The sequence below is a fragment of the Myotis nattereri genome (genome assembly GCF_964212035.1).
Source record: "Myotis nattereri genome assembly, chromosome: 7".
NCBI lineage: Eukaryota > Metazoa > Chordata > Mammalia > Chiroptera > Vespertilionidae > Myotis > Myotis nattereri.
In genome coordinates, this window is record NC_138082.1 from 84,818,279 (window position 1) to 84,842,900 (window position 24,622).

At 54.4% G+C, this 24,622-nt stretch overlaps 1 protein-coding gene across 2 annotated transcripts in view; it reads left to right on the plus strand.

Annotated features, from left to right (window-relative positions):
• Window positions 1-6,297: 6,297 nt before the first annotated feature.
• The window catches only part of STEAP3 (STEAP3 metalloreductase), a gene marked incomplete at its 5' end in the record, with an annotated part of 45,719 nt that continues 27,394 nt past the window's right edge, over window positions 6,298-24,622 (plus strand). Inside the window, one exon of one of the 2 annotated variants that reach the window (XM_081095446.1) lies at window positions 6,298-6,376. In XM_081095446.1, the coding sequence (XP_080951572.1) occupies window positions 6,298-6,376 (79 nt within the window). Of the gene's footprint in view, window positions 6,377-20,197; window positions 20,246-24,622 lie in introns of those variants that run through there. The other variant, XM_081095447.1, reaches the window with a different exon arrangement.

Consider the following 24,622-nt stretch of genomic DNA (forward strand, 5'->3'; position numbering starts at 1 on the left):
GCAGGGTCCATGTCTCTGCTCTCTCCCTTCCCAAGGACCCACAGCCCTGCCCACCCCGTTTACCCCTCAGTGCACCATGCATCTGAGAGCCTGGGGCACGCTCCTCCCCACCGCGCATTAGCCTGGCGGTGGCTAATGCTTCAGCAGCCGCTCGCCTCACTAATGGCAGGGGAACCGACCATCCCCATCCCCCAACCCCCCTCCACACCCGGCAGAGTGCTCTGCCTGCCCACCTCTGCCCTGCTTGGGCAAGAAGCCCAGTGCTGCCCCACAGCCACGCTCACCACACTGCCCTTGGCTCCCGCTCCCCTTTGCCCTCTGCCAAGGGCGTGGGCCTCTGCTGTGGGGCTGGCATCTTATTTGGCCCATCATTGCACCTGGTTCCTGTGTGAGAAGCCGGGGAAGCACAGAGTTGCCTTATTTCACTTGGGGAGCCAGTCGAACTCTGAAGTGAATGCTGCTGGGGAAGAAGCCCGATGCCCCAAGGTTGAGGGGCGGAGACTGGCTGCTGGGCCTGGAGACCCTGCTCTGGCGCTGGTGCCCCCGGACTGCCCGGCCCCTGCCAGCTCAGCCATGCCTTCTGCCACCACCGCCCCGGCCGCAGTGGTGTTGTCCCTCCACACTGTGCCTGGCCGGTACCCAGGCCGGAGAACAGGTGGGCTATGTGGGTCTCAGAGCCCATCAGCCTGCCACCCCCTACAAAAGTGCCTTTGCTTTTGAGGCTGAAATCATTCTAACACGAGCTCCTACACCACCTATCAGGAGGTTATGGCCTCTGGAGAATACCTGCCCCACCCCTACCACCGTTATCTCTGAGTATTTCCCAGAAAATTCTCCAAGTAAGGCCCTTCCTCCAGCCTCTGCCCTGCCCCTTACCAATGATCAGCGAGACGGCCACATGCCCACTTGTGTGGGCATAGCTCTCTCCACTGAGGACCACGAATGCCCCCACTTGCTCTAGAGAGGGAATGCGATCCCTGATTGGCCCCAGCATGAGCAGGCCCGGCTATGACTCAGAGCTGAATCTCCCTCAAAGCTCAGAGCCAACCCAGGTCCAGAACTCTTAGTTCACACGGCCTCAGCCCGACCTTAAGGCATCACTCAGTTCTTGCCTGTGCCCCTCCCCCATTCCCTGGAACTGGAAGGTGGACCGGAGGGGGCTGGGAGGAGGAGGAAGGAAGTCACAGCTCAACCATCACCAACGGAACTCTGGCCCCTCCTCTTGCCCCTCCACAGTTGAGCAGTTAGGCCCAGAGGGGACCTCCTTGCCTAGTTCTAAGGCCCCACCCCAGGATGTGTGCCTTTCCCATGATTGGCTAATAGAACATCCATTTCCTGACATAAAAACGCTACCCACAGCTACCCACGGAGTGTGGTCTGGCCGAGACCAGGCCAGCTTAGGGAAAGAGCAACAAATACCCCCGTGGCTGAAACAGACTTTATGTGCTACCACCTTAAAGCGTGTTTCCATGTGTTCACAAAGCGTGTGCCCAGCGCCTTCCAAGTGCCAGGCCACGGGTCCGGGAATGGAGAGATGGCCCAGAGGTGGCACGTTCAGGGGGCCTGAGTCCCACTGCAGAGGCCCGCGGCTCTAGGCGACTCCATGCCCACGTGTACACACGCCCCGGTATTTAGTTATTAGGTAGCTCAGCATCGTAGACAGCGGCGATGGCAAAGGGGCAAGAAATTCGATCAGGCAGCTCTGGGCTGAATTGCAGCTCTGTCGCCTCTTGCTGTGTGATGGGAAGTTCACCACACCCTCCACGCCTCACTGTCCTTCTATGGGTGAGGGTGTTGTCCTGAATCAGGGCTCAGTGCCTGCAATCTTCCTCTAGGCAGTGATGGCGAACCTTTTGAGCTCGGTGTGTCAGCATTTTGAAAAACCCTAACTTAACTCTGGTGCTGTGTCACATATAGAAATTTTTTGATACTTGCAACCATAGTAAAACAAAGACTTGTATTTTTGATATTTATCTTATATATTTAAATGCCATTTAACAAAGAAAAATCAACGAAAAAAATGAGTTTGCGTGTCACCTCTGACACGCGTGTCATAGGTTCGCCATCACTGCTCTAGGGTGTCCCCTCGGTGCTTCTTGCAGAGAGACCTACGCAGTGGGCCCTCCATGGTTGCTTGTCTCCCGCGTAAGCCCCCTGAGAATGACTGACCGAAGGGGCAGGCGTCTCCCTGTAAAGTCCTCCTGGGAAGCAGAGGCGGTAGGCAAAGTCAGAAGTAAAAGGGGGGGTACCCCATCCCCACCAGCTGCCATCCCAGGGCACCCAGCCTAAGGCCAGCTACATTTGCATGTTATTTACATAAATTTGCATGAGCACAGTATTCACATGTCTTATAGCCAATTATTTTATTCAGGCATCTCTGCATCCAGGAAAGGGCACCAGCAGAGATGTGGCCCCCTGGGCTTCCTGTCAAGAGGGCATCCAGGGCCCCCACCCAGCCCCAACAGGAACCAGTCTCCCTCGGGCCTGCACCTCCCATCCCCCACCTTAAAGAGTGTCTCCATGCATTCACAACGCATGTGCCCAGCGCCTTCCAAGTGCCAGGCCTGCCCTAAACCCCCCTTAGGAGCTACTGCCACTGCCGTTGACCACCACCAGGGAAGGCCGGGTCTTGGCAACTCCAATCGTCCCCCACTTCTGAGCGCCCTAATTTAACCAGGTTTGTCTCTTAGACGTGGAGGCCTGGATGTCACAGGCAAGAGATATGACCTTGGATAATGGGCCTTTCCACCCCAGGTCAGAGGCCTGCGGGCAGGCCTACCCTGAGCTTGTCAGGTGAGTATGTGGCTCCTTTTTCATCCACAAACAGAACCTTGAAGACCTACCTGGCATTCCACAGACCTGCTTCCCGGCTTTAAGAATATCAGGTGGACAAACCTGTGAGAGGCTGGGAACAGTTTTAAGACAAGAGCAGAGCGAGGGTGCCGGAGGCCGATTCCAGCAGGTCATAATTTCAAGAGTTTCATCAAAAGGTTGATGAGACTTGGGGACTCAACAGGGTTGAGTCACACATGTAGTCACCTGTTGGGAATGGCTGAAGGCATTTCCCCCAACCTGAATAGGAAACTCATTGTGGCTGCCAGATAGTTAAAGGGAATCTTAATCTACATGTTATTGCCTCCTACTGGCCAAACACCTGAACAGCCGTAGGCTATTCCCCCATTCTGACAATGGACTCTGTACCCTTTGAAACCTTACCCTTTGAAGTGTATTAGCTCCACCTTGCCTTAGGACAAATTGTGCTAATAAAAGCAAGGGTCCTAGACAAGGAGGGAGTCTTCAGTTCCTTTAGCTGAAGGTCCTCTGACCCCCAATGCCTTTCAAAATTATATCTCATCTCTGGACTCTTTATTAGTCTCTGGATTTCTATGTCATCTACGCACAGCCTTTTCCAGATTCCTGAACCCTTCTTGATGCTGGGACATGAACCCCGGCATAAATGGACGCCCGAAGTGGGACAAGAACACCAACGATACAAGGGGGATGGGCCGGGTGCAGAAACTCACCAGGCGGAAAGCCCTGGGTGCCCAGCAAGGGGCAAAACTGGGAAAGCAAGAGCCTGGCCCCAGGGTAAGCTCTCCTCCCCTACACACCCCTGGGCATCCGGTTTGGAGCCCTGGTCTTGCATATCACTGGTCATGGGATTTAGACGCTTGATTTTTTCCTTCCTGAAGATAGCATCTCGGCCTCAGTTGTATTTCAGCTCCAGGCCCAGAAAAGCAGCAAAACCAGACCAGTGACGCTGTGGCTGCCTCAGGCCCAGCTTCTTTGACTAATGACCCTCTGCCCTGGCACTGACCAATCAGTGGAGACCATGACCCTGATAGAGCACACCTGGAAAGCTCATGAATATTACTACACCCCCCTAAGATCTCCACCTGCAAGAGAGAGATAAATATGCTCAGGGCCAAGCACCCAGTGTGCACTCTCCCTCCAAGGAGCACACCCGGGCCATTTCCCCACAGGCGCGAATCCCCCCACCTCTCAGGGACCCCAGGAGACTTGCAACCGGGGGAGCAATGAGCAGCAGCAGCTGGGCTCGGGCTAACTCCCGCAACCTGTCTCCAAGGCCCCCTCTTCTCCGACTTCCCAGTCTCTCCACTAGCCCACTCCTCGCTTGGAGTGTATCTTCAACAAATCCCACTTGGCTTTACTTTCATTTTCATTGGCCTTAAGATCTTTTCTGTGTCTATGAGAAGAACCGAAGTCCCAGCCGGTAACCCCATCAGGAAGGAACAAGCTGGTGGGACCTCGGTAGGCAGGGCAGGGCTGCACTGTGAGAAGCATTTGGGAAAAAGGTCCCCTGGCTCATCTGGCCACACACAGCACTGCTCAGCCTTTGCCCCAAGCTAGCTCTAGTCCTTTGCACCAAGAGTGCCCTCACTGGAGGGATGTTGGCCACTACTCACAGGAGCCCTCCACCCGGTGAGGCAGGGGAAGCAAAAGAGGAGTCAGCTTCAAACCCTAGCTCTGCCACTTCCTCACAGCGCGATGCTGAGCAAGCACATTCCTTATCTGGAAAATGGGGATGACCCATTCACCTGGCAGGGCCTGGTGGGGCCCAAAGCGGGTAAGGTAAACAGGCCACAGTGCTTGCCTCAAGGTGAGACGTCAACAAATGTCACTTCCCTACCCTCACCTCTGCTGGGGAGGGAAAATTATCCTCTACCTTCAGGGTTCCTCTGGCTGGACTAACATCAAATGAACACAAGACAGATTAGCAGTAGAAAAACAAAGTTTACATATGAAACCTGACATGCTCAGGGAGGCCTGCGTGGTGGCCTTACAAACTCTGAGGCCTAAAGTAATCACAAAGTTTGAAATTTAAACTTTTTTAACTAAAAGCAGTTTAGTGTGGGTAGTCATGTTCTAGGCTGGTATCTTCCCTGAAAAAGGTCAATCTTTACCTTAACTATCGTCTTTTGCATCTATGACAACATTCCTACGGAATGTCAGGGTAACCCCCCTTTTTCCAGACCCCCACTGGGTACAACAACCCAGTGGAGCCCATAAATCCTCTCATTGTTTTATCACGTTAATTGTTAACTGTCTTTTACCCACCTGTGTAAAAGAGGTATGTGTCTATGTCTGGTGCAAGTTCCTCAGCCAGGGCCTTGACCCCTCCAGGTGCAGGGAATTGGAAGAGCACATGAATGACCACAGGTAGGTGGGACATGCTTTATTATGAACAAAGCAGCAACAACTGGCTGGTCAGTGGCACCTTATACACGCGCTCAAACAAAAGAGGCCTCCTGCCAATTCGTTTTGTCCGTGCTACATTAACATAAGCAGGTTATTTCAGGGTGCGCCTGCGCAGTAGGGATAGTGGTACGGCTGAGTCATTGCCTGCACCCCTGCGTATGGAGAGTTGGCCTTTAACCTTCGGCATACTCTGGTCAGGGCCCCCACAGTCTATCATTTTACTTTGTATCCAATCCCAGAGGTTTCCCCGCGTGTTTTCTCCTGCCTCCCTAATCTATCACCAATGGATTTCATGCAACCCATTTACGTTACGTCTCCTCCTTTGATGGAAATGTATAAAACAAGGTGAGTAACTGCCATTCTCTGGAGCATTATCCCAATACGTTGAGATTCTGCTTTCCAGCAATTGCGGACAGTTTGGCTCAAATAAACTCACAAAAATTCTTCCCATTTTCTAATGTTTCTTATGCTAACAAGTTTAATAACATGTATACCTCCTATGCACATGGGAGTGGCTAAAGCCATCGTCTGAAATACCACCTTCAGCTAAAGACAAAAGCTGATGCTGGGGTGGAGAGTCCGTTGTGGGAGGTAACCAGGAAGAACAGTGACCAAGGGTAAGGGTGCCACTGGGTTCCAGTGCAGGCCTGGCTGGGAGGCAGAGCCCCTTACCAGTGAGATTCCCCTTACAAATGTAAGTGTCATTTACAAAGGGTAATTCTTGATTTTCAGAGCCTCTCCCATGTCTGCGGTTTCTTAAATTACCCAGCCTCAAATAACCACTACCCCCAAAGAAGCATATTTTGGGGTGGCGAGCTGCTCCCCTTCACCTCCCCTTGGGAGCCAAGACCAAGGAAACAGAATTGTGCAAGTTCAAACATCCCCAGGCCTGGAGGGAGGTGTGTGAACCAGTTTGTTTGCACATAGTCTGAGGCCACTGACCCCACCTGTGCTGGGCGATGCCGTGACCCTCCTGACCTTAAGCAGCCTTAACTGAGTCCACAGTCCATGCTGTGCTGAGTGAGCGCTGGCCACCCAGCCTGGGGCCCAGCGGCAGAAGGAGCTGCACGTGGAGAGATGGCAGCTGAAGCCCCTGGTGAACAGGACCCTGCCCTAGGCTGTGGAGAGCCCCCCAGCACTAAGGACCCCCAATCAGGTGAGATGGGCACACAGGTGCAGGAGGGAAGCTGGGAGGGGCACAGTATAAGCACCCCAAGTTGTTACTGGTGAAGTTGAAACCTTGGTTCTTTTTGTTTTCTTTAATGTTTTTATTGATTTTAGAGAGAGGAAGGGAGAGGGGGAGAGAGAGAAACATTGATCTGCTGCCTCCTGAACACCCCTTACTGGGGATCGAACCCACAACCCAAGCATATGCCCCAACTAGGAATCAAACCAGAAACCTCTGGGTACATGGGACTATACTCAAGCAACTGAGCCCAGGGCAAAAGTGTCCTTGGTTAGGGAAGAGGATTTGGGGGTTTACTAGATGGCTGTAAACTGCTTGGCCATGTAACTATGCTTGTCCTGGCTGATTAGTGTCTCAAAGTAACCTCTAGCTGGTTGGGTTTTCTTTTCTCCTAAGTCAGGGTAGAAGTTCCAGGACACATCCTTCTCCCAACCCCTCCATCCTCTTCTCAAACAAAATCCAACAGAGGACGTGCCATGACCTGGCTCTTACATTAAAAGGTGATGATCACCCAGGAGCGAGGGCTTCTGCTGTAGCACACAGACGTTTCCAAATCATCTGACCCAAACAATGCGCTGTTTCTAAAAGCAACTTACAGTCGCTTATAATGAAAAGCTTAACAATAAGGCCAATAGCACACTAGACACAAAAAGCATGGACCAGAGGAAAATAAAGTAGAATGTAAATACAGTTGACAAGGTTAATCCAGCCATGAATATGGGTCTGAGTATCATAATAGCCATGGTAAAAAGGGAAATAAGATCAGTTATTGGAAAGGAGTAAGCATGCTAGCCTTTTATTTTCTCCTTGAAGCTTTGTATAGCAGGCACTGGGTGAAGGACAGAGTCATTTACTCCATATCTATAAAAATTCAGAAGCAGCCTGGCCAGGTAGCTCAGTTGGTTGGAGCATCATCCTGATATGCCAAGGTTGTGGGTTTGATCCCCAGTCAGGGCACATACAAGAATCAAACCAATGAATGCATAAGTAAGTGGAATAGCAAAATCAATTTTAAAAAATTTAAATTCAGAAGCAGATTAAACAAGTCTGCTTGGCTCACAAGGACCATTAAGAAAACAAAGAGTATGAGCAATATTAAAGCGCAACCCCGTGAGGAGGAGTGTGGCCCAGTATCGCTTTCTGTCTCGGCCTAGGTGTGCAAGGAGCTGGGTGTTCCCTCGATTGCACTGTAGACCAGCGTTTCTCAAACTTTCATGTGCACAGTCTCTGGCAGTTAAAATGTGGCTCTGATTCAGGAGGTCTAGGGTGGGCCTAAGACTTGGCAATTTAAAACCCTCCCAGGCCATCACGTGCACCACGCTGGGAGCACAGGGCTGAGGCCCAGACTTCTGGAGTCGGTGCCTTTGCACTCCCCCAGCTGAAAAGCAATGCTAGGCCCCCCCCCCCCACACACACACAGGAAGGACCTGCTCCTGGGCTCACTCAGTGCTCCCTGGGGGTGCTGGGCCAGCTTCCTACATTCCCATTGGCCACTGATGGCCTAGTCACAAGCCAAGACACTTGATCTCACACAAAAAGTCATGAAGTACTGTGGATAAGAAAAAGGGGGGGAAAGAGGGGTTCTGTAGAAGTAACTCCAAAGGGTGATCTGATCATACAGGTCCTGGCCATAAGTCATGCCCTAGGCTTGTAACTGCCCTAGTGAAAGGTTATCCTGGCCTTAAGCAAACCCTGCCCATTGTTCGTGCACCTAAGTTAACACACCTTTGAAAAGCTTCTTTTCAGAGCCCTCAAGCAAACCCCCACCCTCAAGAGAACACAGAATCTTGTTAACTCTCCTGTAATCCAATCCCTGCCTTGCTGTCTCCCATCTGCATGGAATCTTCCTTAGTTCCAAATGCAGAAAAGCAGCTGCAAGCTGTCTTTCTCAGAAGCATTTTCTCTGTCTCTTCCTGTCTTGTTTCCAGGAAGATCCTCTGTGTGGCTCAAATGAATTGTTATAACATTTCTGTGTGGGCGTGGACTTTCTTACACTGACATACCTACTATGTGCCAGGGAGCAGAACACCCCACCCTCAGTTCTTTACCCCCCCTCCGCTTTAACAGCTGCCTTCAGAACCTTCTCCACACTTGTGCTGGATCTCCTCGACCAGCATTTCTCAAACTTCCATGTGCACACAGTCTCTGGCAATGCCTGTTCAAATGTTGCTTCTAAGATAACATACCTCTGAAATGTCAGAGGGGGAGGGGCTCCTTTTCCAGACTCCTTAGGGCACAACCTCCCACCAAAACAGGAGACATGGCTCCCAGTCTGCTGAGCTCAGAGAATGTTTCCTCTTGGGAGAGTTCATGTTTCAGCTGAGGACCAGACGGAGGGCAGCCTTATGCCAAGCTAGATTACCAACCTCAGGTGCAGGGAGATTGATGTAGGGGTGGGTACATCTCAGTGCCCTGTCTCAAAATAAGGTGCCATGTGAGAACAGAGTCTGTAGATAAATCCCAGGCCCCAAGCACACCTGTGCCAGCTTGCTTTCCAGTCAGTGCCCCTCCCTCACAGGCCATCCCCGTTGCTCACATGCCTGAGCTCTGGGAGTTTCTGACCTGACTTAACCCACTGAGTCATCACGGTGGCAGACAACCCTCCATTTGCCCAAATCACCCTCAAGACCCACCCTGACAAGCTCAGGGGAGGCCTGCATGGTGGCCTTACAAACTCGGAGACCTAAAATAACCACACAGTATGGTCTGAACATAAAAATTCCTAGCTAAAGGAAAGGGGGTGGGGGAGGTAGAAGAGGATAAAGTGGGGATAAACTGTGACGGAAGGGGACTTGACTTTGGGTGGTAACACAATACAATATACAGATGATGTATTAGAGAATTGTACTCTTGAAGCCTATATAATTTTATTAACCAACTAGAGGCCCAGTGCACAAATTCATGCATGGGTGAGGTCCGGCCAGCCCAGCTCCAATCGGCGGATCAGGGCCAGGCCTGTCAGGAGGAGGAGACGGCGGGAGGTTGGCCAGCTGGCCTGCCTTGATCAGGGCACTATCAGGGCCAGGCCAGCTGGCGGGAGGGGCCGAGGGCCATTGGCCAGCCAGCCCCGCCCCCAATTGGGGTGGGGAGGTCAACTGGGGATGGGGATGGCTGTGGGGAGGGGCTATGGGTGGTGGGCTGGCCATCCCTGCCCCCGAATAGAGTGGGGAGGCCGATGGGGGCCAGCAGCCTGGGTACGGGGCCATCGGTGGTTGGCTGGCAGGCCCTGGCCCTGATCAGAGTAGGGGGGCTGATCTGGGGAGGAACTGACTAAGAGGGGGGCTGCAGGCTGATCAGGGTGGTGGGGGCCCATCTGGGATGGGGCCAGCCAGGGGGAGGGGCTAAAAGAGGTTGGCTGGCCATCCCCATCTCCTATTGGGGTAGGGGGGCAATCAGGGGCAGGGCCGGCCAGGGGGAGGGGCTTCAGGTGGATGGGGAGGAGGACCAGCTAGGATGAAGGGCCCCGGGGGGGGGGGCGGGGGGGAGGGCAGCCGCCCCACCCTCAATCAGGGTGGGAGAGGCTGATTGGGGTGGGGCTGCTGGTGGGAGAGGCCATGGGAGGTTGGCCTGCCTGCCCCACCCCTGTTCGGGCTGGTTCACTGGCCACAGTGAGAGTATCATATTGACCAGTCATTACGGTTGTTCCAGTGTTCTGGTTGCTGGCTTTTTATATATATAGATGTCACTCCAATAAATTCAATAAAATTAATAAGAATTTCTAACTAGAATCAAGCCATGGCAGGGACACATCCTAGGCCTGTAGCTTCCTTGACAAAGGTCAGTCTTGACCTTAACTGAGCCTGCCTACTGTTTTTTTGCATCTAAGGTAACATACCTTTGAAATGTCAGAGTAATCTCCTTTTCCAGACTCCTTAGGGCATAACCTCCCACCAAAACAGGAGACCACAGACTCCTCATTGTTATCTGTTCCCTGCATAGCATCTCTGTGTGCTGTAAATGTTACCCATCCTGTACCCAGCAATGTAGATGTGTCTCTCTGTCTGACTCTTCATCCAATCCCAGCAATTTCCCCCTTTGCTTTCTCCCTTCCCCTAATGCACCACCGATGGATTTCATGTAATCCCCTGCATCTCCTCTGACTCTAATGTATAAAATAAGCTGCAAAACTGCCATTCTCCAGAGTGTTTCCTGTCTGTAAGCACACATGCAATGGGTCCGGGCTGCCTGTCACTACTTGAGCCAATTAAGCAGGGACAGGGTCAAATCATATATGAGCATTTATTCCAATACTCTTGGCAGAAGGTTATCCACAAAAATCTGCTCTTCAGCCCCCCATAAACCAGCTGCTTATACAGGGTAGGACACAGATTCCATGGGGAAGTAGGGATTATGGGCATGGGGGAAGCAGGCTGTGCAGGCTGGGGTGGGACCCCATTATTTGGGCAACAAAGTTGTTAATCTTTCCATGATAATAGGCAGTTCTTTAAACAAAATTTTTTTTTATTGATTTTTCAGAGAGGAAGGGAGAGGGAGAGAGAGATAGAAACATCAATGATGAGAGAAAATCACTTATCGGTTTCTTCCTGCATGCCCCCTACTAGGGATCAAGCCTGCAACCTGGGCATGTGCCCCTGACTAGAATTGAACCTGGAACCCTTCAGTCCACAGGCGAAAATAGGCAGTTTTTGAATGAGAAGGGACCACATTCCCAGGTCCAAGGTTGACTCCCAGGTCCTGGGGGTGTACAACACCCAGCCAGGTTAAAATGTCCCTTTTTTTTTTAGAGCGAGTGGAAGAGAGAGGGAAAGACACAGAGAAATATTAATGTGAAACACATCAATTGGCTGTCTCCTACAAGAGCCCCGACCAGGACCTGGGCCAGGGAGGAGCCTGCAACCAAGATACGTGCCCTTCACCGGAATCGAACCCGGAACCCTTGGGTGCAATGCTCTGTCCACGGAGCCAAACCAGCTTGAATGTCCTTTCTTTAACCAGTACAAGGCAATCATGGTTAACAAAACATGATTAATATTTCCCATCACCATAGCTAACCCCTAATATTCTATTTTTGCCCCCTAACAAGTCCATTGAGATTTTGCCTCCTGACAATTTTCAGTTTGGCTCAGATAAACTCATAAAAAATTCTCTGTGGTTCTTACATGGAGAAATGGCAGCCCCACTCCCTCCTCACATAGGGGAGCAGCTCCCTGTGCCCAAATTTGGAGGCGTCTCCCCATGCTCCCGTGAGAAGAGAGGAGAGCGCAGGTGAGGCTGCTGCCCTGGCTGGCTCTCAGGGCCTGGCTCCCGGCCAGTGCTGTCAGAGTGCATCAGGGCACACCGCTTCTCCTGGCCATCGCGCTTTAATAGTCAGTTAGAATATTTATTTTGTAAAATGGATGTGCGGCCTATAAATGTTGCATCAATCTGAGCAGCTGAGCAGGAACAACAGCCCTCTTCTCTCTGACCCGAGTAGGACGTGACCCTATTCTCATCCGGGATGCGCCTGTCCTCTTACCAAAGGCTACCCTCCTGTTTAGGAGACAGAAATCTCAGGAGGTGGCAGCCACGGGCTCCCTAAAGAAAATACCCAGCAACTCCCGTGCCGACATGCATCAGAGGTACTAGTACACTGGGCACTCCTCAGTCCCCAGCACCCTACCAGCTCTGGGGCAAGCAGGGGAGGAGGCCAGAGGTGGGCAGGAGCCATGGGGGGAGTTTCTCAGAGATGATGAAGGAGGGCAGGGTTGGGAGTGCATTCATTCAACAGCTATTCACTGAGCACCTACTTATGTGCCAGGCACTGGGAGTACAGAAGTAAAGGAGACAGACAAACTGCCTGCCCTGCAAGAGCTCACATTTCCACGAGAGAAAACACTCCCTGTGCCTGGGGTGTGATTGCCCCCCTGGACCTGCCCAGTTAAGAATGTATCACCAGATCACCTGAGGTTACTTTTCTCACGGCTTCTGCCAGGTCATCTTTCCGATCTCCCTCTCCAGCTACCGGGGCGCCCCACAAAGAAGCCTACCAGATCTCTTGGGTAGAATGCTGGTAGATCCAGGGATCCTTCCAAAAATGCTGGCAGACTGTAGCACTTCCATTTTCCAGGTTCTATGTCCTGTGCCACCCGTTGCGGTTGCAGGAAGGGTGCTCGGAGATCCCCATCAGCTAGAGCAAGTATGTGGAGAGCACCTACTCCATGCAGGGCCCATGCTAGGGGCACCAAAGGGGGTGAGAAACTGGTTTCTGTCTTCTTCAACTTTACAACTCATTGCAGAGGCAACTCACCATCCAAAGGCAGGGACCGGGCAATGGGCACCCGTGTCCCCAGCACTTGGGACACAGTGTGGCATTGAGGGCTCCCTCAGTGTTGAATGGATCAAGGACCTATAAGCCAGAGAGGGCGATGCCCTGGGGCTGGGTGGGGCAGGAGGGTCCCGGAAGAAGACAGGAGAGGATCTGGGCTCTGGGCCCAGGCAGAAGAGAGGGCTGGGAAGGGAGGATATTGTAACAGGAGGAAACCCATGGAGGCAGGAAAGCACTAGCTGTTCATGGGTGGGTCTCGGGGGAAGCGGGGGAGGGGAGGCCCCTCCCAGCAGCATTCCCACCACGGGGCTGTGAGAATGCTGCCTCTGCCTCGGGTTCAGATAACCCCTGTTAGGGCTTATCTCTCCAGCACAGGTTGGCTTCCTGGAGTCCTCTGAAGGTCTTTACCAGGGGCTGGTGGACTATGCCCCCGGCAATATTCCAGCGAGAGTCCTTGTCAGCCTCCTAGAGGAGTGGCCTTGGTGCCCAACTTCTCCCTCCCAGCCCTGTTCTCTGGCGGGAGAGGAAGAGCTGCCGGTAGCACCCTGATGTGAGGTCCTGGGTGAGATGGGCGTCCGATGAAGAAGGCACAAACCTCTAGGAAGCGCCCACGAGATGCCCCCTTCGTGGCTGCCGTGCTGCCTTCAGCTTGGGGACGGAGGCCGTGGAGGGAGGTGTTTGGGGTCCCCGAGTCCAGACCGAGGCAAGCTGCAAAGTGCCCCGCAGCTCCCAGAGGCCCAAGCACCTGGACACCCGGGACTATTGGCCCTAAGGGTGGACAAGGGACAGAGATGGGCAGGACCAAGGCCTGCGCGCAGAAGGAAGCAGGGCCCAGCTGGCACGTTGGCTTCTTACCCCTGTGCCAGCCGAAAGCCGCTGTGGACCAGCCATCGGTCTGAGTGTCCCTGAGAGTAAGGGGCGGGTCTCAGAAGTCACGGCCTCCAGGACTCCCTCGTCCTGGTTAACAGGCGATGGTTCCCGAGTCCTGCGCACTTTACGGGGGAGAGAAGGGGCAAATCGGGAGGCTGCGGGACGGCCCCGAATACTGGGCGAGGGGGGAGGGTCCCGGGCAGCGGGTCCAGCGCGGAGAGGGGACAGGCCATTGAGCCACCGCACCTGGGAGGCGGCCGAGCGGATAAGCGGCAGCCAGGGGCGGGCGGGCAGGCGGGCGGGGCGCGCGGGCAGGAGGAGGAGCCTGGGCCGGGCGCCGCCTCCATCCCGGATCCTTCAGCGGCTGCTGGGAGCAGCGGGCGGAGAGGTGAGTGACCCGTGCCCTGGACGGTCTCCGGCCGCGGGTTGCGCCCTGCCCGGAGCCCGCGACCCGGCGTTGCCCCTGTGCCCCCTGTGACTGCGGCCGCCGGGACCCCCCACGACCTGGGTGCCACGCCGCGCGCCCGCCTTCCGCCGAGCCGCGTGCGCCGCGGGGGTGGCAGGTCCGGTGCCCCGCGCCGGGGGCGGGGCTGGGGGCTGGCGGGGCGACTGCCTAGGTGGCCGGTCCGTGTTCCCGCGGTCTGGTCGCCGCCTCAGGGGGGGCCGGGCTGGGGGCCGGGGGCCGGGGGCCGGGGGCCGGGGGCCGGGGGCCGGCTTCCCCGCCGGGGCTTCCCGGCTGCTGCCCTGGCCGGGGAGGCGCGGGTCCCAGGCCCCGACCTTGGTGGGACGAGGCCAGAGCCCTTGGCTAGCACTCACCTGTCCTGTGCGTGTCCCTGAAATCGGGGTGGGCTGCGCAGAGAGGTGGTTGGAACCTGGGGCGCTCATGAAGGGAAGACACGGGGTGCGAAGCTAGCACAGGGGCTGGGAAAGTAGGTCTGCAGTTGTAATACAAACAACACAATAATAAGTAATACAACAGTAAACTTTCGGGTACTCTGCCTCGGGGTTCAGATAACCCCTGGCCTGTCCTCCTGGGCGGGGCCGGCTGAGCCCTGTGGGTTGAGCCCTCCATGAAATCTCTTTCCAGCATCTGCACCAGGAATGGGCCTCGATTTAAAACAGACACTCGCCAGTTTAGGTAGTTTTAAGGACCTAAGGCCAAGCTGGCTCTTTTCCTCCCTCTTGGGGTTTGGAGGGCTGAGTGCCTTTGTGCCCACCCGAATGTTGTTCAGGGGCAAGAGGCGGGATCAGAGCCTGGCAGAGGGCGCTGAGAGGCCTCCCAGGGGCCAGGCCACCTCCGGGACAGGCTCCAGAAGTGGGGCCTCTGACATCCCCCCAGGGAAGTATGTCTGTCCATCAGCATGCAGTGATGATATAATGAATAGTAGGCAGTTATTTTGCATCTATCTGTGCCGGCAGTCTGCTTTGCACACGGCCCCAGTTCATCCTCAGGGCGGGAAGGCACCATTATTCCCCAGTTAAGGATGGGGAACCCGGAGCCTCGCAGAGCATGGGCGTTTTGCAGGGATACACAGGGAGCGAGGTGTAGAGGAAGATGGTTCAAAGCCCGACTCGGGAGCCCAGAGGCGCCTACCTGTGGAAAAGAGGCATGTTCTTAGGATTGTGGCAGCCCAAACGATGCAAGTGCTGGAGGCCAGAGTTTTCACAAGACCAAATTTCTCACCTGGGTGTGTCCCTCAGTCACCTGCAAGGTCTGTTAAAAGTACAGATGCTTAGTCCGGCCAGCATGGCTCAGTGGTTGGGCGTCAACCTGTGAACCAAGAGGTCACGGTTCAATTCCTGGTCAGGGCATATGCGCAGGTTGTGGGCTCGATCCCCAGTGTGGGGTGTGCAGGAGGCAGCGAATCAATGATTCTCTTTCATCATTGATGTTCCTATCCCTCTCTCCCTCTCCCTTCCTCTCTGAAATAAAGTATGTGTGTGTGTGTGTATAAATATATATATATATATCTTAAAAAAAATACAGATGCCTGGTCCCGCGAATCCCAATCAGCAGGGTGCACCCCCAGCCCCACACCCAGTCAAGGTCACCTGGGGAGCTGGGACCTGGGACCTGTTTTACTAATCTCTATGCCCATCTCCATCCCCAGTGGCCTGCAAGGGGCTGGCATGAAGCATGTGCTTCATCAGTATCTGATGGATGAGTGGATGTAATGGGGTTGGGGGGGGGGGGTGGGCGTAGAGAAGGTTTCCTGAAGGAGGATTTAAATGGTGGGCACTGGCCTCAGAGCTGTCATGCTGAGCTCCCCGGGACCTGGCCTGCTCACACTGGGACCACATCTCCAGCCTGGAGATGCCAAACATGTGGCTTCCTCTCCTGTCCATGTTATCCGTCCTTGCCCCATTGCGCTTCCCTCCCTGGATTTATCCATTATTGGGCGGGGCTCCGGGTAGTTAAAAAGTGAAAGTGAATGACCAAAGTCCACAGCTGCGCACCTCGGTGGTAGAAGCAGCTGAACTGACTGTAGGGACGGGCTCCTGGCTTTGGGATCAGATGGACCCCAGTCTGAATCCCCACAGCTCTTTGCCTTGTGATGACCTGGGCAGTCCTCAGCCCTGAACTTGTTTCTTCATCTGTAAAACCTTGCTAAGGGCTTTGCACCTGATATTCCTATAAATAGGGTACAATATTGCCTGCCTGTGAAGGGCAATGAGTTTAGGAGTGCATTATCAGGTACTTTCCCCTTTCTCCCTCCCCTTCCCGGGGACCTTCCAGACTCATCACTCTCCTGGTCTGAACCCCTCAGTTCACTAGAGAAGGTGACTAAGGCCCAGAGAATGGCCTCCATTGCCACCTTCTCTGTTGCAGAGCTGGCCTCAGGCCCAGCCTCAGGCCCTGTTCAGTGTCCTGGCCTAGGCTCCCACACTGGGAGAAGCCTGCCTCCTTCTCATAGAACCTCAGCGGGCTGGGGTGGTGTGCAGGTCGGCTGGGGTAGCGGAACAGGCTGTGCAGTAACATCCAGGCTCCCTGGGCCCCACCTGAGGCTGGATCCACCTTTTCTGCCCTCCCCACCAAGCACAGTGGCTGGTCTTCCTGGGCGGGGCCGCTGAGCCCTGTAGGTTGAGCACTCCATGAAATTGCTTTCCAGCATCTGCACCAGGAATGGGCCTCGATTTAAAACAGAGACACTCGCCAGTTTAAGTAGTTTTAAGAGCCTAAGGCCAAGCTGGCTCTTTTCCTCTCTCTTGGGGTTTGGAGGGGTGAGTGCCTCTATTCCCCTCACACACTCTGCCCTCGCCAACCCCGTCCCATTCCAGGAGGATGCGAGCCAGGATTCAAAACCAGAGGCAGCGGTTTTCAAAGGTTCCGCTAGAGAAGTCGCACTTCCTGCCACAGCAGGGCCCACCTTCATGTCCAACTTGACCTCCTACCAATCGGAGGCCCCTGCATGTCAGCCCTTCATCCTCGTCATGCCCCCTCCTGCAGGAGCCACAGTACCGCTTCCATCTTCATCATCACTGAACATCAGCTTCCCGCGTGCCAGGCCCTGGGCCAAGCATGCTGTATGTGTGAGCACATTCGAATCTTCCGATTCTTAAGGCATAGATAGTGTTCCCCCAGCTATTTAACTTTCCTGAGAACACACGGAACTCCAAGCCATTCTTTAGACCCCAAACGTGTGACTCCTAACCATTACCTGTATATCCTTGTCCAAATTCTGTCTCATCATTTACTCATTTATCAGATGTCTACTGAGCCCCAAGAGCTGGCTGAGTCCCACTTCTGGCAGGATGAGCGTCGGTTGTCATGTATGACCCTGTGAAATCCCACGCCCCCCACTTTTTTCTAAATACAAGTGTGGGAGTTCCACTGAGGCCCAGGTCCCCAGCTGATGTGAGGCAGGATTCACAACCAGAGACAGCTCCCTGCTGAGCTGGAGCTACTGACCCCCCCGCTGCTCTCAGGGCTCCATCGGTGACAGGTGATTTATGCAAGATCGTGCACTCCTGAATTGTCACTTCAACCCAGGGCTCAACTCTTCCCAATCAGTGTGTCCTCATAAATCACCATTGTCACCGCGCAGAACGTGCAACAGGTGACACTAATTGTCCTGCAATCACGCAGCAGCTTATTCTTGTCTCCCTCTTCCGCTTCATGAGAGCCAGGTGGGATCTAAGCAAACAGTGCATTTTTTAAGCCTTCTGGCGCTATCAGATCAGGAGATTAAACTAAAACATCACCCCAAGAGCATCAAGTCAGTCACAGGTGAATGTAATGTGGGGACTGGCGAATGTGCCCACTAAGCTTCCTGGGTGGAGTGGACGCCCAGTTTCTGTGTAGACAGCAGGTCCCAAAGATGGTGTGCTGGCATCTGATGGAGTGACCCTTCAGCTGTTGCCATAGCAACCGATGCTTGTGGTGGCCGAGGGCCTGTGCCAAGGCTTTCTGGATGACCAGGCCTGCACATGGGTCAGTAGTTGTACACTGGACGCAGAAAGTGGGGGTGAGGTTCCATCACCATCTTCAGCAAATCAACTGCAGCCTGGGTGGGGCTGAGCAGCGCAGGTGAGACCCAGCCCTCTGTGCTGGTCCATGCAGACAGCTCCAGACTGGCCAAAATGTGTGGCAGTTGGCACTGGAAGGGAAGGAGCAGGACAGTGCAGGCCTGGGCAGCCGGGATGGTAACGGGCATTAGGGTGCTTCCCCCCGCCCTCTGGCCTTCCAGGATGGGGAGGTTAGAGGCTGGAGGTTGGAGACCTGAGCACGCTCTGCTCTTGTGAGTTCTTGCATAGCTGCTTTCTGTCCTCCCATAGCTTCTACAACTCTTCTTGAACATTCTGATCTGGCCTGGCTGTCTGTGGGAGGGGAATGGGGTTCCCAGGATTGAGGAGAGCTCAGGGCACAGCTAAAGGCTCAGTGAGAACCTCAGGGACAGATTGCAGCTGACCTGGACGACCCCAGGGACCGTGGGGGTGCCCTCGGAGCTCCTGCCCACCACCTGGAGGGTTTGCTTCCAGAGGAAGTGTGGCTCCTGACAGGACGGTTCTCCAAGGGGCTCAGACCCCTGAGCTTTGATAGGAGCAGAGTGTCCGTGTTCACTGCCTGAGCCCGTGGGCCCAGCGGGCATCGATCGACCTCCCAGTGAGCAGAGTGCGCTGTGTGGTTCTGTGCAGACAGGTGTGGCGGGCCCGCAGCTCCCTGCGCTCCTGGAGCTTAGAGTCTAATTGGAAAGCTGAAACGTGAGCATGCTCAGAGCAGAGCACAGCAACTGTGAAAACAAGGGAGTTCTAAGGTGTGGCTTTGGGGGCTTTCGAGTTCACTGTTTTACTTAATCATCCTGACAGAGAAGGAGTAACCTTCCCAGTCTCAGGGCTGGTACATGGCCGAACCCGAATTCAAACCCAGGTCTGTCTCACTAGATCCACCAACGAACACAGCTGCTTCTCCGACTTCAGACGGGGAGAGCTGCTGTGGGGCGGCGGGGGCTGGGAGCGCCTACCTGCCCAAGGCCCTTCGGGGCAGGGGGATTTGGATGGCCAGGAGGATGCCAAGACGCCAGGCGGAGGTAGCAGTGTTGGCAGAAGTGGGGAGCGGCAGGGGCCGGAGGAGGGGGTGGAAGATGAGCTAAGGGGCATCAGTCTGCATGTAGGACAGCGCTGGACTCCAGGGGATCAAGCATCTCGGCCCACAGGAGGCTTCTGTCCAGCAGAAGAGCGACCCTGGCCACAGCGGTCACCCATGAGGGTCCTGTTCTGTTAATGACAGAGGAAACCTGTCTGGAGCCTGTGGTATATATTCTGGTTATCAAATGCCCAGGGTTACTCAGAGCTACAATTTTCCAAGATCACCAGTTTTCAAACAAGTTGAAAACAATCGAATACTTGTCCTGAGACTGAAGTTGGCATAATTTGTGTTAATGATAGAGAAGCCTCCAAACCGCTGGCTTCCCTGTGCTGTGGGCGTGGCCTCCAGTCCAGCGGGAAAGCCCTCAGCAGCGGGCAGGCGCCCGGGCCGCTCTGCCCTGGGACAGTGCTGGCCTGTCGGTCTCTCCCCACCATCGCGGTGACAGCAAAGAAAGATGGTCAGGAAGCCTTTGTTGGCACAAAATATGGAGAGAATTATCACTAAGCCTGTGACAGCCACAGTGATTGCAATAAATTACCTCCTCAGCAATTTATAAATTGCCACTTTCTATAGCCATTATGTTTGGCTTTGTATCCCGAAGTGTAAAAGCACCTTCTCTCTCTCTCTCTCTCTCTCTCTCTCTCTCTCTCTCTCTCTCTCTCTCTCACACACACACACACACACACACACACACACACTGTGGTGAGGCAGTCTGCCCTGCTTGGAGGACATGTATTCATTTTATGTGCCCTGGGTTCTGCTGGCTGTCCTTCTTTCGTTCCTGGAGCAAACAGACTTGAGTCTGAGCCCTTACTTCTCATCAGTGAGGTTCCCTCCCCAAACAGAAAGCGTGGAGCCAGAACGCTGTGCAGTGCCCTCTGTAACCCATCATCAGCGACCGCTCCTGTGCCAGCCTGTGGCCGGGAGCCTGAGTGCAGACGGAGGGGCAGCCTGCTGTCCCAGCCCCTGGGAGGTCCCTCACCTTCCAAACAGAAGTCAGGCTGCCCACAGGCCGGAGGGAGACGCAGGCAAGAAGGGTGGCCTGGGTCACAGTGGAGTTGTCAGGACTGGTGCTTCGGACGCTTGCGTCGCCAGATGTTGTGCCAGCCTGTGGTGGGTAAGTGGATTAGGACAAATCCCAGATGGCCCCCCTGGGAGTGTGCGGCCCCTTCCCACCTGCCCCACCAGCCCGTGGCCTGCTCGCTGTTCCCTGTCATCTCGGGGTCCCAAGGCCCTGAGCTGCCCGGCTCAATTCGGGTGCCGCTGACTTGCGATTGGCAGCATAGAAGGAAATATAATGAAGTTCTTGCCAATATAAAATGGGAAATATCATCTAAACCTTCAGTCAGGAGCCTTGTTAAAGTAAAGGGTTCGGGATTTACCACCCAGCGCCTCCGGTGAGCGAGAGCCATGTGGGCTCTGGCATGTTAGAGCAAAGTCATTAATGCCTCTGCTGCATTTCTGTGGAGACAGACCCGCTGGGAACTGTAAATTTTATTTACTGGTAACCATTTCTGGGTTGGTTTATCACAGAACTGCTGCTGTAAGTAATCGAACCGGATTTTTCTAGAATGATTAGAAAATCTAGATGTTGGTAAAAAGCCCTATAAATTATTCATTCACTTCTATTTTGCAAAGCGGTGTGGTAATAAACTGCTCTTTTCTGTTAGACCAAATTTGCACGTATGTGCATTGTGTGTGGTTTGGCTTATATGTGTGTGTGTGTGGGTGGGTGCTGAGCTTTTTGTATTCTCTTTTGTAGAAACGTCTCTGCCTTCCTCTTAAAAATATAATGATTTTTTTATGATGTCTAAGTAACAATTCCAGGCAGTATTACAAGAAATATAACAGGAAAATGTTTGTGAGCATCCATCAGAAAGGGAACGTGCCCACAGAGAAAGTAGAAATGCACCCATTAAGATGCATGTGGCTGTAATCCGGCTTTTAAGCCCCAATTCGAGACCAGCATCTTCCACCCCGTCTCCCCTCAGGTCAGCTGTGGGGGACCAGGTCGGAGGAGGACTCAGGTGGAGCCTCCATTTTACCTCCTGACCCCTCGGCCGAAGAGGGAGGGGGGAGGCCTGGGGCCCTGCTGCCGGGGTCTGGAGTATGGGATAGAGGGTGGATTTGCAGAGCAGCTTGAGATGAGGGCTAGAAAGTGTGGGTTCAGGCAGCCCAGCAAGGGGAGGGATGCCAAGAGGAAGAGCAGACCCCTGTGGACCAGGTGACCGGCTATTACGCCACGACAACGAGCCGCCCGCCCTCACCACCCTGGAGGAAGCTTGAATGCAGGGCCTGGACGGGACCAGGGCCAGAGCCAACTCTGGGGCCTTAAAGAAGTCCTAACTGGGCCTCGATTTTCTCTTCTGCAGCATGGAAGTCATGAGAGCTTTCTGCACGTCAAAGCCAGCGTCGGGTCTTCCCATGTGGGCCTCGCCTCACAGAACCTTATCCTTTGTGACTCCTGAATTCCGCCCATGAGCCATGTGCCAGCCACTTGCTGGCTGCTGGGCTGTGCCTCACCCACTGCCTTGCCCGCTGCCTCGCTGTAGGGGTGGTGACTTCCCTGAAAGTGGCTTCTATTTGCATAGCAAATGGCCCACTTTTTGCTTAGATTATTTCAGATCCATAAAGTGGGAAGGATTTGCAGAAGCTGTTAGTTGTTTTACCTGCCTGGGAAATGTGAAGTATTGTATGAAAGGGTATTAATTTTAATATTAACATCAGCACGTGGGAAGGAGTAATGGAGATTATGGGGGCAGGGACCTCTCAGGGAAAGGGGGCGGGGAGAGGGATTAATCCTGCCTCACAGAGGGGAGAGCTTCGCTGAGGCAGCCCTTCCGCTCACCCTAGGCCTCCATCAGTTGGAGTGAAGGGACTCGACAGGCAAAAAGCTTAGGGCTCTGACCGTAGCAGGAAAGAGCCTGAAGCTCGGGTGTGGTGGCCACTGAGAGGCCAGGAAGGAGTTGGTGGGAAAGGCCCAGGAGGCCATCTGCCAGTGGCCACAGCTGGGCCTCACCCGCCCCTGGACGCCCTGCTGGATGGAGACTGGGCAGACTCCTCCGAATGGCTGCTACCTGCCCACATCTCAGAAGCCCACAGGCCGGGGAGCCACTGACCCAGCATCCCTGCAGCCTCCTTCCCTGGATACCCAGGTACCCACGTACCCAGCTCCCACTGACCTGCCTCACGTGTGTGTTTGGTTTTCCACTCTGTCAGAGCTGCGGGAGTCCATTGTGCCGTCCGTTTATTTGCAGCGTTTAAATACATAGGGGCATTATTTGTCTTCTGTGTTATTAAGTCTATCAAACAGGCGAGTGCCTGGCCAGGCCCAACTATATTGCCAGGCTGCGGTAGGGATAGAAGCTCGCAGTATTTAATCACCACTGGGTACGACAGGGCCCCCGCGAGGTTCTGGGGAGAAAGGCCCGACGCACAGCACACTGCCCTCAGCCACAGTCTAGCAGCGGAGTCCTTCAAGCTACAAACAGTAATTGAGCACCACTTGGTGCCAGGCCCAGGCTGGTTGCTAGAGACAGAAATGAGGAAGAAGTGACCCCTAGTTCAGTGGGTGACAGACAAGTGAACCAGTGTGTGTCGTCAATGGTAACGTGACAGTGCAGCGTGAGTCATGGGGGAGGCCAGGAGGCACGCCCGGGGACGCCTGCAGAAGTTGTGCATGGTGCTGGCGCATGGCAGAGCTGGTCCCGGGGACTCCTGCAGGAGTAAGAGTTGTGCCTGGAGCTGGCGTGTGGCAGAGCGGTCGAGTGGGAAGTAGTTGCATGACCCTCCCCACCCAGCCGTTGGACTGGAGGCTGACTTCCAGACCCTATGGGTCCAGAGGCTACCGAGCATCAGCAGGGACCTCTCTCCCCCTCAGAGGCTTCCTGGAACAGGTGGCCCATCAGCTGGGCAAAGCAGGGGCAGCACGGATCCCCAAGTCTGGAGTCAGACCACATGAGGCAGCTGAGCTCCTTGGCAGAAGCCCCTGGAGCTGCCCCGTGTGGCTTGGCTGCCTCTGCCCCTTTCCCTGCACCCACCCCTCCCCTGCAGGGAATAGAGCTTCTAGCCCTGATTCTGCAAACCTACACCATGGCTAGGTGAGAGGGTGGGGCAGCCACAACCCACAGAACCTATCTGGTCCCAGGGTTTGTGGCTCCAAAATGTCCCAGGCGCTAAGGCTGCAGATTCAGCTGCCCCTGCCTGCTAGCCTCCAGCCTGGCTGCATTAACTGGCCCAGAAGGAGTGGGCTGCCCACCCCCACATGCCAACTCCCTGACCTCACTGGGTGGAGGTCAGCTGCTCCGCACTGGCTCGCACAGCACTGGGTGTGCCATTAATCAAGCACTTCAATCCTTGCTGCAGTGTGTCTCCAGTCTTTGCCCTGGTGTCTTGCTCCCTGCAGGGTACACAGTAGGTCTACAGGGAATAACGAATGAAGAAATGTTTCAGATGAGGATTGTCAGGACCAACTGTTGTCTAAAACTGCACAGGCTGTGAATGCCGCATCTATTTGCAGCTAGGGTTCAAGGTCTGGAGAAGGGGCTGCACACAAATGGATACACTAAACAATAAATATAAAATTTAGAAGGCATGGGGGAGCCAGACAGAGGCTTCACTCTAGCGAAGAAGCTCTCTGCATCTGAATCTCAGGACCCATGGCTTTTTGTTTACTAGAATACACATTTGCCCTTTAGCAAAGCAAACAGGCATATCAATGGTAAACTTTGGTAAACAGTAAAGGATTATCAGGTTAGGGGATTGCCTTCAGCCACTCAGCAAGCAGCAGGCAATGCTATGCTGATTTTCAGCCCTGCTGAATATCAAAGTCCATCAGCCTTCTGACGGGACTTCTGGCATTTATATGGTAACTGCTTGTTGGTCTTAGCTGCTGGCACCGGCGGTACTGTTCACAGGGACTGCAGTGTAAAGGGTGCCCCTGGGTTGTGCAGCATGGGGACCATGGGCCTTAAGCATCTTCACTGCCTGGAGCTCCTGGCCTTGGTGCTGACCACTGGGCCTTCCTCCTTCCCCTTCCCAGCCAGCACTGCCCTCCCTCCTGCCTCTGCTGGCAGTGGCTGGTGATGACTTGCTCCAGTGAGCAGCTCTTCCAGGCCCAGCCGTCGGTAGTGAGAGAGTCCTGCATGTAGAGTAAGGCCATCTGAATTCTTGGTCATCTGGGAAACTCATCTTCGGTGAAGATCTCCCTAGTTGGGGTGTTGGGGTCCCCAGGATCTATGATGTCTCTTCGTACCACTCCTCGTACCACCTCCCTCAGCCTGCAGTGGGCATAACAACCCATGCACAGGAGGGGAGGGGGGTGGCTATGGGAGCATCCCTGTGGCATTGGCCTCATTGGCTCAGCAACAAGGCTGCCATGATCCTGACTGCCTTCTCCTCACCATAAAGACCCAGCTCTGACCCTCAAGACCTAAAGGAGCACAGGGAGAGAGCACTGCTGCTGGGTCCTGGGGTCAGGAGGGCTTTAGGAGGA